At 38.8% G+C, this 15,772-nt stretch overlaps 1 protein-coding gene across 1 annotated transcript in view; it reads right to left on the reverse strand.

The window, feature by feature from the left end:
- fstl4 (follistatin-like 4) overlaps positions 1–15,772 on the reverse strand; it is a 197,791-nt gene that overhangs the window by 24,761 nt on the left and 157,258 nt on the right. The window contains exon 6 of the mRNA XM_053332315.1: positions 6,051–6,217. Within this exon, the coding sequence (XP_053188290.1) occupies positions 6,051–6,217 (167 nt within the window). The remainder of the gene's footprint in view (positions 1–6,050; positions 6,218–15,772) is intronic.

Here is a 15,772-nt window from a genome sequence, read left to right on the forward strand (position 1 = left end):
CTCTCTCCCCTCATCACGCTGCCTTAGCCTGATAAATGGCAAGGGTTAAAAATATAAAGCCCATTAGGTTGATGAATGGAGCTGGTTGTTGTTGGTGCAGCATGCAGCAGTCACTAGGGGGTTCCAGCCACAGCTTAGGGTGGATTAAGGCATTAAATAGTTTGCTGTCCCACCAAGTGGCGGAGCAGATGTCCTGATGCAGCACTGTCGTGACATGGGTACCGCAAAAGACTTTCTTTTTGAGGCCTCTTGAAATTTATGTGACCTGACAGAGAGGGTTTGCTTTGTGAGGAAAATGTGAGATGACTTCCCTCTACGATATACAGGAGAGTTTGGGCTGCTTTTAATGTTCCAAATTTACAATTAAGGTGAGAGATACAACTACACCAGTGAGGGCAATTAAAACCGAATGTGGCTAAAATATATGACTGTAATTTATCTGACAGGTTATGTTAAGATATATTTGTGAGTAAAATCTTAATAATTGATGGTTCCTGTTGAAAAGAAAAGAGTTAAGGATTATCATCATTAGCAGCACCTCTGATTCAAACGTCATGTTGTCAGCTGCATCATTAGATTTGTTGTTTGTTTTGACTCTACATCAACACAGAATAACATCATGATAAGTTTTAAACTCTAATTTTAACAAACATTTAAACTATCAAAATACCCTAATTGCAAAAAATAGAGCTTTTTTTACATTTCTTTGACTGTTTGCAAATTTGAGGTTTTCACAGATAATCATACATTAAAATGTGAGTTTTAGACTACTACTATTATCATTATTGGTAATGTCCTTTCTAGTTGTTATTATAATATTACTACACTTATTATTATTTAATGTATGCTTACAACTGCCAGAGATTATACTGTTATACTGTAAGGGGGAAAAATGGTAGAAACTTCAGAAAGAGCTACATAGGAAGGATCTCTCTCCCTGGATGGACAGATGTGTAGTTGATGTTGAGTGCACATGTTAGACCAAGAATGATGAAAAACAAGTAAAACGTGTGACCTGACATGTTGGCAGCCTTTCGCAGAGCTTCACTTATACTTCAAAATTGTCTTTTACTCTAATCATACATTATGTCTGGTTGGTGTCATTAGTGACTGAAAAGACATGAATATAGATGGGAGATTTCTGCCAGCACATCCCCTCATAACAATGGGAACAGTCGTTAACCTCAGAGTTCATGAAATACACTGACGGTACACAGACAAACAGCCTGAGAAAATTACAGGCTGTTATTTTCATTCAAGGGGAAATTATATGCTTTTTGTAATGGAAAGAAGAGTGGAAGAATTATACATGAAGACTGCTACATTAGAAGTAATAAAGTTTAAAGTCACTCATTAAAGTTTTTTTTCAAGATGGTAAAACTCCATCAGTGTCTCCTATAACCTCTCCTCAAATAGCAATCATCAGTGTTTTTTCCCCCTATAACATCAGCCCACATATACTTATTCATTTCATGTTTACCAAGTTGCTGCAATGCACATGAAAATAAAATTAGCTGTGTGGTAATTGTTTTAATGAAATAAATATACATTATTAATCTCTGAATAAATGGATAAATTATACATAGAACATTTTAGCTGGTAACTGCAGAGCTATAAGCAGTGTGGTTGATTATACTGCTGTTTTCTCTCTTTCATGCAGTCAAATTTGGTGAAACAGGTCCGAACCCGCCAATAAGAAAGTGTCGTTCCTTTCTGGAGAACATAGCTCCACTTAAAATGTAAATAGGACAGTTTTGACACAAGAAAGATTGAGGGTGAAAGAAACAGAAAAAGGAGACCTGGTGAAAACACTGCAGTGGAGAGGGAGGTCAGAGCTAGAGAGAGACAGAAGGAGAACAATGACTGAAGAGAGTGAAAGAGAGCACACAAATTAGACTGATTGTAATGGAGGCTCAGCTCTCAGGTTTAGGGGTTATATGCCAGAGTGCAGACAGATTTCCATCACTGTTGAGTGAAACTTCAGAAAACAATCCTGTTTCCATTCGACACAGATCAAAAGAGGAAAGTATATCCTGAAAGGTCTTGGACAAGGAAAGTAAAGTCCCCTTCCTCTTTTCACCTGTTTCTTCTTTATCCTGCATTGTGAGTCTATTACATTTCATTCTGCATTTTTACTAGAGTTGACATTTTATGGATCTGTAATATGAATGTAGATTTTATTGCAACGCTGTCAAACATCATTTTGAATGAATATTGTATAATACTTGCTGACTGTTCAACTTCTCTGTGAAGTTACATATAGTCAAATCTGCCAGCTGATTTATATGTTGTGCTCTCAGACAGATGAAGGTAGTCTGAGTGAAAATTGGTTATGATGCAGTCTTAGGGAAAAGAAACAACACTGATGGACTGATTTGGTCAGAACTCTCCACTACAATTAAACCCAGCAGTAACAATTTAGTAGCTTATGATTTTAAATCAACAAACTAGCAATAACTGAAGTGTTGCATTGTAATCAGATGAATTATCTAGATCACAAAAGAAACATATTTAAAGAGTATTCAGCATCAGTCACCAAGTGGAGGCCGGCTGCTTGGTCTTTAGTAGACCTCAATCAGAGGCTAGTGGATTGTGTTTTCTTTCTTTTTTCCCAAATTTTAGGTTTGTTGTTGGATCAGCCGATAACAGCGCAGCACAGATAATGTAGTGTTGGTGATTTTCAGGTAAAAAGACGCTGTCAATTCAATTTGGATTAATTGAATTGATTTTTTTAGATCATAACCTTTACTGAAAGACATTTCAGTGACTTTACTTTCAATATGTAAAATGTTCTTGAGGATCTTAAGGACGTACTTCATAAAATAAGTTGATATAAAGTAAAATCCTACATACATTAAAGTATTATCAGGTGAGTTTAAACATGAGATGCCCCCACAGTGCTCATTTTACTTCAGTTTACAACCCGGATTAGTCTATAGGCATTAAAATGATTTCTGTGTGTGAACGGGTTTTCATAGACTGTATGTGTCATATATGAAAATGCTCCTAGTTTGATATATGTGTTATATATATATATATATATATATATATACAAGCAAACAGCTGTCTTATTCTCATTCTTCTTCTCAGTCAAGTCGAGTTGGTTTTATGATTGTTGCTGTAGAGAAAGTGCTGAAGTAAACAATCTTATAGTGATGTTATGACAAGGGACAAGGTCACCTGGGTGCTGCCTGAATAATTGAGCGGTTCAACTCTTTTCTTTCAGATGTGCTGTGGCATTTTACTGGATCTACACCAGCATTCTGAGTTGTAACTGCTATCTCTGCTTATCAATACATCTTTTTACATAAGACATCCATATCTCCAGGAGTTTCTGAATTGACAAGCTCAATATTTCTATAATAGTGTGCTCCTTGTAGATCCACTGCTGTATTAACACATAAATTACTGCATGGACATATGTATCAAATATGCACTACTGTATATCCATATAAAATACAAATCCATGAACCCACTTGGATGGACTTTGAGTGTCTACATTTTTATTGGATGATTTATTCTTCTTTAATGAGGATGTCTCTTAAAATATAAAATCTTTTGTACAATATTACAATGGGAAAACTGGCTTAAATAACCAAAAGTGACCACAAAAAACCTGGAATATTCCTTTTTTCTTGTTCCTGGCATTCATCCAGAATAAAAAAAAAACTAAAACTTTAAAGAAACTCTACACATAAAGTACTGAGGTTATCTCAACTATTAATTTAGAGATTAGTTTCATCTTTGATTTAACTAAATGAAAAGTGAGTCAAACAAAGCCAAGGCCCCCCTCTCTCTCCTCCACTCAGATCACTCTGCTCTGCGGAGAAATTCATTATGCATGGTCAAGAGCCTGAGGGACCTCTAGACTGTTGCCATCACCTCTTCTCCAGTCTTCACCTTAACACTTCACATTATTTATCAGCTCATCATCACAGCAGATCAACAAGGCCACTCATTAACATGCAGTTAGTGAATTGTGATCCGGGGGTGAGTACTGCAAGACCCACACTGTGCTGTCACTTGTGCAGATGTGTCTAAACAGGAGCATGGCTAGATAGTTCATTAAAGCGATGGTTTGGCGTAATTTTGACCTAGCGTCATATGCACCATGACGTCTATCTAAACACCCCCTCGCCCCTTTTTTAAAATTTGGTCGCAAATTAGTGGAGTTAGAGCTATCAGCTGAATGGCTTAGTACAGGTGCTAATGGAACCAACAGTGTATCTCGTAAATTACCCAACTAATAATGCCTGGATTGTTATCAAACTTCTAAAGTAGTACAAATAGGGTCTTTACTCATAAATTGATGCATTGAAAAGTGTGTAAGTACACCAGGAGTTTATTAACATAACACTTACCTGATGGCTTTTACTCAGAGCACATCTATTGCCGGAAGAGACTAGTAGTAGTAGATATATACAACTGTATGGCATATTGTCCTATCCTACTCACGTTGATGTCTTCTGCTGTACTCTCGCTTCTTGCTCCTTCTTCACTACTACTACTAGTCTCTTCCAGCAATAGATGTGCTCTGTGTGGGATCTCGCACGACCACATGGTATTTCAGTGATCGTGCGAGATTTTGATGATGTTTACAGCTTTAGCAGTAGCACCAGAGTAAAAGCCATCAGGTAAGTGTTATATTAATAAACTCCTGGTGTACTTACAAATTTTCCAATGCATCGATTTATGAGTTAAGACCCTATTTGTACTAGTGTAGAAGTTTGATAACAATACAGCATTATTAGTGGGGTAATTTACGAGATACACTGTTGGTTCCGTTAGCGCCTGTACTAAGCCATTCAGCTTATAGCTCTAACGCCACTAATTTGCGACCAAATTTTTAAAAAGGGGCGAGGGGGTGTTTAGATAGACATCATGGTGCATATGACGCTAGGTCATAATTACGCTGAACCATCACTTTAAGCACTGAGCATTTCTACTGATTCAGAGACAAGCCTGGTATCTTTCCTTTACTCCAATCTTGAATTTTTCTTCCATCTTTCATTAATCATTTCCTTTCTTGCAAAGCTGGTTCCTGGCTGATTATTAAGGGAGACTTGGTGTGGAGAGTTTTTAAATCAGCATAATATGATTATTGGCACACCCCTGTACTGCACACAGAGTGAAAATATTAAAGAAAATAATGTCCACATGATTAGAAATTAACTGGGAAACTCCCAGAGCTCTTCACACTTTTGTAGCGGCAGTGGGATTTTCTCATTTTAAAAAGGTGTTAATAGACTATTTGTTTTCAATCAACTTGAAGTGCTCTTCAACTGTGTCCCCTTGCTGATAAAGTTTATCAGATATTAATCAGGCAGTCCAATTAAATTTCTTGAGAGAAATATTAAGAAAACATACGGGTGCACACTGTTGGGAAATTTTTATGGGTTTCATACATCAACAGGTGGTTCTACAGAGGATCACATGACTAATATATATATATATTTAACAGGTGGAAACAAACACAACCCAATGGGATGATAATGTGTCTCTGTGTCTGCTAATGTGTAAGGAGCCAATAGTTTGCTAACCCATTAGCATGACACCTTTAATATATATAGTTGTTAGTCAGTTCCTCTGCCCCCTTGTGGCCAAACCGTAAACTGTAAAAAATGATTATGTAGCCACCAAGACATCGCTGTCATGGTGGGCTGGTGGACTTCTATCTTAAAGCCTTGAGTTCAGCATTTTGATCCTTACCATCCTGGATTTTTGGTGCCAGAAGTGATCATCTTTGGACTAGAGGGTGGAGTTGACCCTCAAGCTCGCTGCTAGCTTGATATATTAACAGTCTAAAGGTGCATTCCCACCAATCGCGTGTCGAGATTACATATAAAGTCAATGCAAAGACGCAAATAGACAAGAATTTGCACCGGGCAACGCGATACACGCGTGATGTGATGGACACATGAACCAACCATAACCAAAAATGTCAGGAGATATTTCTTTGCTTTTAAAAAATGGGAGAAAAAAACTCAACTGTCATTAGCAACAAAAATGAAAAATCAATAATAACAAAGAAAACAACAACATGCACTCACATTGATATCCTCCAGGTCCAAAAAGTTAAGTATGATGCCATTCCTCTTCCAGATGATTGGCGGGCGCAGCGTCCCCTGGATGGCACAGGTAAGGACAGCACTGAGGCCCACTGTTACTGTGGAGTCGCTGATCTGCTGGTCCTCTGCCAGGCTTAGTTGGACAACCTCTGTTTGAATGAGAGTTTGAAAAGAGATGAATGGTGGTGGTGGAGGGAGAGAGTGGATGACAAATGAGCGAGGAAAAAATGATAGTGAGAAGAAAAGATTGGGAAAAATGAGAAGATGGAGAACGAAGGAGAAAAAAGATGGCAGAGAAAATCACAAATCAGAATGAGTGTGCTGATATAGTGGAACAGTAGCCAAGCTTAATACATTTCTAAGCATTCATCTCATTACTACTGGACCGGGGAGGATAAACAGCTGTCCAGGAGTGAAGGATATTGCATATGAAAAAGGAGTACGTGTCAGAGGACACACAGCTAGCCAAATATCATTCTTCTCATTAAGGGAAATTTATGTTCATTGAAATGGCCATCCAATTCAATTCACCTTTACGGCAAATTAAGAATTATTCTTCACTGGTTCCCCTTGGCGCCATAAATAGTATCTGTCGCCAAGCTTAGCTGTGTGGCCAGGCACCAAATCTACAGTCACAGTCTCAGTTACACTCTGAAAACTTTGTAATACACTGAACTTTTTTTTATTATTGTCAGTTTCAATTTACACTGAGGCCTGTGGTTTTAGTCCACATAAAAACAGTGTCTTTGCAGCAAAGGTGGGCTGTGTAATGTGTGTATTCTCACCATTATGGGTTTAAGTCTATCTCAGGACCTCTCACTTCAACACCAGCCCATCCTTCATCTTCATAGTAAAGTCAAAAGAACTTTACAAAGGAAGAATAGGATGGTGAGAAAAATAAAATAGGTATTGTAACTCACATTGTGAGAGGGGCATAAGTATGCTGAGATATTGTGTAAATTAGAGTTTAGGCATGGCAGCACTGACGTTATATATACATTATATATATATGTGTGTGTGTGTGTGTGTGTGTGTGTGTGTGTGTAGGTGTGTGTGTGTGACCTTGGATCGATATAGACTCAGCACAGGATATACTTGGGTTCAATAAATTAAGAGACACAGACACCTGATAAAATTCTACAGTAAATGGAACTGGCCAAGCATAATACTGTGCAAATCCCTATGGTTTTCAAACACACACTGTACAACTGCACACAATCAGACATTATTGTGTGTGTGCAAGCTGTACACCACATATACACAGAGTTCACTGGACCGTTACTATTTACTGCCCTTGCTGCGTGACCTTTCACAGCCAAAATTGTTGAAACGAGGATACACCAGTGAGGATCTAATTAGAACTAAAAACACACAGAGAGAGAGAGAGAGAGAGAGAGAGAGAGAGAGAGAGAGAGAGAGAGAGAGAGAGAGAGAGAGAGAGAGAGAGAGAGAGAGAGAGAGAGAGAGAGAGAGAGAGAGAGAGAGAGAGAGAGAGAGAGAGAGAGAGAGAGAGAGAGCAGGGAAATGGAAATCTCTCATTATGTTTAGAAAGTGAAAATAATATATAATTAAATGCTATGATTCACTAAATAAATGGTAATACATTCAAGTACAGAGAGTCCAGAAACACTATCCCGACCGAACAGGAGGTGACAAATTCCCAGAGAAACTTGACTTCTGGCTTACACATGCACTTCCTCTCTGGGCACCAACATTGCATTACATATATCACAACCTATAATGGCACACAAATCTATGCGAACAGAGAGATTTCATAGCTTTTATGACTAAACAACAGTGATACGATCAGAATCACAACAAACTGTCACTCCAACACGTATATGGGACGATATTTAATTGTCAGACATAAAACAGATGCCAAATGGACTTTGAAATGTTTGCGGGGGACCTTCCTGTCCGGATCTAGACTTTGACAAACAGTGTTGTAAAAGACCCCTGGATATTAGCTGTCTGTTTCACGTAGCTCTCCAGATGATAGATATATCCGGGCTGACAGCTTGGTGTGTCAGAGATATTTCAGAATGCCTTCGGTACAGTACACTGCCAGGTCCAACAAAGTTATAATTCAGCAGAGCAGTAATTTGGGTGGCAGAACAGCCTTTGAGTGCCATGTGGACAGATGAGGGATGAAGTGCATTGATCTGACATGGCTTGCAGGGCTGCTTTCAGGGCGGTACTTTGAATTTCAATTAGACTGCTGCTCACATTGAATTTAATACAGCGCATGAAACTAAGACCTGTGCGGTTTGCTGTGTCTTTATGCAGCAGTTGACTCTTCAGATGGACACCTACTGTAGCATGACTTTATATTGATTGTTTAAAATGTAGAAAAATAGGGATACAGCTGATTTGAAACACATAAAAAAGCAACAAGAGGTTTTAAATAATTGTTGGCATGAAAGAAAACACAGAAGTTGCTACAGTATTAAAGCTACGAGTCGTCTTGTGGCTTTTTTGTGCTTGATACTTGACCATATCTATGTTTTTATAATTAATACCTTCACCTTTTTCACCACTTTTTTTGTCAAGGACAGATTCTGTTTTATTGCTGTATGAATGCAAATTTGTGATTTTGGGCTATACAAGCAGTACTGGCAACTAAAAAAAACAAATAAAACCTGCTGCTCAAAGCCCCTTAATGCAGGGCTGTAACTCTGCTGCCTACATTAGAAAAATGAAATAGGAAATACTCCATCAATTAAAACATAGACAGCTGTGTTTAAATATTTCCAGCAGCAGTCTACCAAACCTTCACATGAGGTCAGTCTAAACTTTCAAACTTCCTGCTGATGTATTAGTCATCATTATTAATGTCTGACAGAAAGGCCAAAAACAAACAAACCCAAAACATCTACCTTTGTGAAATATGGACCAGCTGTGAAATTAATCCTGACACCATGAAATTAGTCCCGATTGCCATCCAAACTCAACCCACTAAGATTACAGCTATGATACCATGATGCTTCTTTATATGATTAAAAATAGGCATGTAGTAAGAAGCTAGGACATTTGATGATTGCTGTTGTCACTTTTCTTTTGAGGAAACTGGGTCTAGAAGAATTATTAGGGGACCATTTAAATGCCAAGATTTTTCATTTCCAGTATAATTTTAAACTGCCATCAGTTGCATCTGAAGTTTTTAAAGAAAGCAGACAACTTTAATGAGCTCAAAATAATGACAGTGACTTTGGTACTATGTTCAAAGACGGAGCTCACTATTGAAGAAAGCTTTTAAAAGGAGGCAAGACTCTTCCCCTCTCATAAGGTTGATTTGACAGATTTGGCAGTGTTTACAAAAACCAGCGGTACAATGTGTAACAGTCTATTTCACAGGTTTTATTGAGTATGGGGGAAGAGCTCAATATTTAACCCTCAGGTGAAAGTGACTCCTCATATTGGACAACAGAAGCTCAGGTTGGTGGCTTTTTATTTGGCTCCTTACATTTTCTATTGTGCAAATAAGATACCCGGGGTCTGGTAGCAAAAACGTAATATTTTCAGACGCATACTTTACGTTTTTTTAGTAAGGGGATACTATGCTTATAATTTATAGAGCTACACTGATTTGAACTCATATGATTTGTGCCAAAAGAAGCCAAAGTTTCTGCACCAAGATGTCTGCATTTGAGTTTTGAGTATTATGCTTGAGCTATAATAGAGTCCCCCTTTTATTGATAACACTATAGCCAGTGTAGGAGTTTAAATTCATAGTCCAGTTAAAATGGTGCCCAAAGCCCCCAAGGCTTTTGACTAGTCGACCATTCGGCAGGCTTTGAGGATTTTTATCCACAGTTATCATGTGTTCAATTCTGAGTATGAGCTGCTGGATCTCAATGTGTAAGCACAAAACCTCAATTCGTCCCTCTATCAGTGTAACTTACTAACAGGGAATTCATGTAGACTGAAAAATAGTATTATTATTATTTTTTTAATTTTTCAGAATTATTGTAATTTTACCAGTTTTAGCAAATAGTGTGATCTGTTATTTAATTCAGGCCTTAGTTTGTGAATGTATTTTTATTAAACAAGCATGTGTCTAACAGGACATATCCATCTTTTATGCAGTCCAGGAAAATGTTCTTTTACAGGAGGTGAAAATGTACCCTTGACCTTGAAAATACTAAACATTTTTCTAACAATGATGTCTTACAATTTCAATCAATAAGCCAAACAGATCATAACATACACAAGCCCACAAAAGACTTAATAAATACTTCCTAGAATGAAGTTATGACTGATCCCAAACTATCTGTAACAGACAAAGAATCTGACCAAGCATTCAATGTCAGCTTCTGGTGTTTGTTACTACCAACACATTATGCACGATAACCGAATAGTATTGGTATAAGATCTCAGTCCTAATAGCTACATCCATGTTTAACTCAACCAAAAAGATATATCCACCTAACGCAACTCTGTGAAAAACCTGATCAAACATGCCCCCATGTTCTGTCCCATTCTCAGATGACTCAGACAAATTGCATATCCACAGGCAACGCTCGCTCTGCCCTGGATGGCTGGGGAAGGTTGTCATGACATTATCTAGTTAATGATTGCAACAGTCCCCCAAGCCCCCCGCCTTTCTCCCAAAATAGCTCCGATGTGCAAGTTGGTAATTGACTTTCTGGGGAATTCAGGAGCTCCACTGATCGATCAGCCCTGCTAACTGAGCTACGGTCGGGCTGACAGGGCCAACAGGGAGGTTTCCTGTGTGCAGCTCTGGAGGGATGTACAGTTTAATGTGAGTAAAGAGGGGAAGAGTGCGGGAGAAAGAGAAAGATGAGGAAGCAAGGCTAAATATTGGGGGAAAGAAGAGTGAAAGTATGAGGAGAGAGATACAGAACAAGGAAAAGAGGAAGGAAACATACCAGAGATAGAGAGAAAGCAAGTTCAATAATGAGAGAAAAAGTGTAAGAAATACATAAAAGTAAGAAAGTCAAGCCCAAAGATGGACTGAGACGAAACAGAGGCAAAAGAGGAAGAGTGAAAATGTGTGTGTGCATGCGACAGAGAAAGAGAGACAAATGTGATGCAGAGCACGTAGGAGATCTCCCAGGGAATAACTAATGTGGTGAGCTCAAGACTGCGGCTCAGAGAGTTGTCCCTTTCCACTTTTATGAGACCGGCCCCTTGTGAGCTGGAGTAAGACATCAAGCCACAGAGCAGAAGAGCAGAATACCATGACTTTTTAGAGGGTAAGACTGATAACATCCTGTCTGTAGACCAGATGAGAGAAAGAGAGGTGACGAGTGGCAGAGAGCAACGAGAGAGACAAGTTGAAAGAGGAGGAAAGAGGGTTAAGGTGAGGAGTAGGATGAGATGTGTGAGTCATGTGAGTGCGGCTAGGATGCAAGAAAACAAGCTGCTGGGCCTCCTCTGAGCATGGATTGATGATTTGTAGGTTAAAGTTTGTTTCTGGGTTAAATTTGGATGAAAAGTTAATTTTAAGGTACATATAATCATTATTTGGGCTGCTGTGGCTCAGAAAGTAGAGTGGTTGTCCACCAATCAGAGGATTGTCAGTTCAATTCCCAGCTCCTTCAGTCCACATGTCGATGTGTCCTTGAGCAAGATACTTAACCCCAAATTGCTCCCGATGGCTGAGCCAATGGTGTATGAATGAGTGAATGTGACATGTAGTGTAAAAGCACTTTGAGTGGTCAAAAATACTAGAAAACTCTACAGCATAATTTCATCTTTCAATCAATGTCTTTAAATCACATTGAATTGTTGTTCCCAACAGAGTGCTGAATTAAATAAAAATGTAGAATATAATTGGACTGTACTGATTGAAACTCCCTCTGTGGGGACTTTATAAAACAACATAAAACCCACTGTAATCAAAAGCATGCTTGGTTGTATTCTGTAACCAAATATGCATTTTTTTTTATACAAAAGAGATCCAAAGGAAGGAAAATATAAAACTAAATATAGGTTACAGAGGTACATAATTTTCCTCTCCAGTGGTTTTGTGGTGTGTTTTTCAGAATAAGATAATTAAGTTGGAATCTGTTCCTCACCAAACAATCCAATCTAGACCAATATAAAAAGCATATGTACTAAGGCTCACTGTACTAGGCTTCATATACTGTATAAAGGATCACATGGGCTGGGATATACCATTTTTGTGGGTGCTGCTCTTTGTATCTGTTTAAGATGGAGACAGAAACAGTCAGTTCAACAGTCTGAGATCAACAAAATGTACAAAATCTTGTGCTTTTCTGAGTCTCTATCTCCTCTTTCCCTCTTTCTCTCCCAACCCAGCTGGTCAAGGCAGATATCCGCCCGCCAAAACCCCGGTTCTACTTGAGGTTTCTTCCCATTAAAGAGGAGGTTTTCCTTGCTCTTGGGGGAATTTTAGGTCTCTGTAAAATAGAGTACAGTCTAGACCTGCTCTATGTGAAAAGTGACGTGAGATAACTTCTGTTGTGATTGAATTGAAAATAACCACAGCATACATTGCAATACAGTAATATTAAAATGAAGTAAGTGAAGATACCTTTTCATTGTAAATCAGGTGGGTTTCTATCAGAAAGCTGCTATATCATGAAACGTGTCAGAATTTAAAACAAATTTAAGTTTCTAATTTTGCAGTACACCATGATAAACTATACAATAACTGACATGTTGTGAGGTTTTCCACAGACTCTTTTAATTGATGAGCAGAGAAACTGAAATATTTACTGGGTTAGTCGTGACAGACTTGCTATTTCTTTATTAATTAAATGCATTGCCATTTACTGAATAACACAATCATCTTACAACATTTTGATTTAAGGTATTAAAGATATGTTTTTATTCTCTTCTCTAACTTTATTTCATAATTCACAAAGAGTAGTTTGATAGAAACCAAGCTGCAGTACTAAGCACGCCTCTGTATTTGACTAAATATTTTATTACTCTTCTTAGATCCGTGACTCTCTGAGGTTAATGCATGTGTGATGAATTCACCTTTAGCAAAGGATCCTGTAGCTGTAGATATCTCCTGTCAGTCCCACAGGGCTAAACAGCACTTTGTATGTGAGGAAAGATCTTGTCCTCAGTTCCCCTAAACAGTAGACTTTCCCCCGCAGCTAATTTATGTGTTTCGCTCTCTAGCGTCACCACCTCTGCTAACGGCAGAGTGATGAAAGCACATGTTTGGTGTTTGGATTGATCATGATTAGCAATTACTACCTCTGACAGATAAAGATAGCCTACAGTATGTCTATGTCAGTGTTATTCAGTCTTAAAATCCTAGTGTGAAATGTGTTATGATCCCATTTGTTTATCTCTACATGTTGGGTGTCAACGTGTTGGGTGCCTAATTTGATAGAAATGATTAATTATTATTATTGAACAAACTTTGTTTTACTGATGAAAATTACACTTTTTGGTAATTTGCAGGTAAAAACACATGGTTCAACTTTCTTCAAAGAAAGTGGAGCGCATTTCAGATTCTACGTGATCTCCTAGACATACATATCAGAAAGAAATATACAAAAAGACTAAACTAAAGACTAACAAATAAGACTTTCACCTTCTTCTTATGTATCCAATGCTTCTTACTACAACTGAGAACATGTAAACGCGTGCGCACACACACACACACACACACACACACACACACACACACACACACGCACACACACACACACACACACACACACACACACACAGCAAGAGCCACACACGCACACACACAGCAAGAGCCACACACAAACACTCGCTTGACGAATGAAGTCTTCACTGCTTTGGGCTGGTGAGAGTGACACCTCAGACACCCCAAATTAGAAAACCAGTGCTCTCTCTCTCTCTCTCTCTCTCTCTCTCTCTCTCTCTCTCTCTCTCTCTCTCTCTCTCTCTCTCTCTCTCTCTCTCTCTCTCTACTACTCAGTGGTGAGCATCACACACTCGACAAGTACAGTACATCCTCCTCCCTTCATGTGTCATGTATGCAAATATATGCATAAAACACTACTATTCATATTTGACCCTCATGAAAAAAATATCCTTATTCAGTCTCATTTGGTAAATTAAGATCCAGGCATTAATCATTAAGCTCATCACTACATGAAAAGCAGCTGCTATAGTAGGTGGGCTTGATTTGCCAGCTTTCGCACATCCTGCATATTCCTGCAGCGTTGCCAAACGATTTAGCAGTGGAGATGTTCAAATCGACTTCATGCTGGCGTCATGCGTATACTTGGGGTAGCCTTCAACTAGTCAGTCACTTTCTTTTTTCCAACAACAAAATGGATTTTCTCACCGATCGTTGCTATGAAACCGTCAAAAAGTCAAGAGGCATTCTCAGACCACCAGACAATGTGGCACAATAGTCGTTGTCAAGCTGCAGTTAAACACATACTCCTCACTCCTCACTCCAGAGTGTTTCTAATCACAGGAACACATGCTGCCACCTGTAATCATCATCTCTCATTGTGTTGCAGCATAACAAGTGCAACAAAGTAGTATGGAGTGATGCATGGTGATGCTTAAAGATGCAGAATAGTTTGAGTAGGTACATAGATCCAGATACATGAAACTGAGAAACCACAGAGATTAGATAAATGTCAGTTTCTGGCTTATCCATTGAATCAAATACCTGAAAGGTCGGAAAATACACTGAGCAGGAATCTTCTAAATCCAACATGACCGTGAGACTGTAACGCTCACTGAAATTCAAAACTAACATTGTCCACATTAGTGTAATACAACCAACCAAAGATAACACAGGTAATACTCTCACAATCCCAGACTGAAGCAGAGACTAATTCAATCTTAAGAAACTCAGTTTTTCAACTGATTCATACTGAGAAGATAATCTCTCTTTGAAATCACAGAGACTAACTGCATGTTTCACTACATTACTGTATGTGATAATGCCCTCTGTGAACACAATGATACCAGCAGGTTTGTACAGTACACAGGGGGGCAGGACTCCCACTGGGAGCCCATGGTGAGTACAAATGATCCCGGTGTGTCACTGTGCATTCAGTATGAGAGCTGCTCTCTGCAGGTGGGCTGCAGTTATTGGTAAATATATCATCCATGTTTCAAACACACTGACATGCTGAATTAATGCTGTGTTGTGTATCACAATATACATACACATCCATTTTCCCAGTCAATCAATCACAGCACACTTTTAGTCAGTTAATATCATGCATACATTGTATATCACATCACTTTCACATATTGTCCATATATACTGCTCATTTACTGTCTCATACACCCAGTCTCTCTTTCTCCATTTCTTGTCCATTGTGCATTTCTTGTTCAAGCACGTATTCTCTCTCTCTCTCTCTCTCTCTCTCTCTCTATCTCTCTCTCTCTCTCTCTCTCTCTCTCTCTCACAGAGAGAGAGAGAGAGAGAGAAACTTAAGCTCTCTCTTTGAGAGTGCTGGCGTGGTGATTATTCATGGGAGGGAGATGGGGATGAGCAATCAGCGGCCAGCTCATTAATCACACTGGATGCAGACCATTAATCTCTTCCACAGGTATAGAGGAATCCTCTGCCGCTCTTCACCGCTTCTCTAACTTCCCCTTCCTCTCTATCTCACTCTACCTCCTTCTCTCTTCCACCCACCACCTCATTTTCTCTCTGATGCTTTTTTTTGCATCTTGGCTATTTCTCACTGTCATTGTCCTTCGCAAAGTCTCTCACTCTCTGGATGTCTCATTGAGTCTCTGGATGCTTGTCA

Source organism: Scomber japonicus, chromosome 13 (genome assembly GCF_027409825.1).
Source record: "Scomber japonicus isolate fScoJap1 chromosome 13, fScoJap1.pri, whole genome shotgun sequence".
In the NCBI taxonomy this organism is placed as follows: Eukaryota; Metazoa; Chordata; class Actinopteri; order Scombriformes; family Scombridae; genus Scomber; species Scomber japonicus.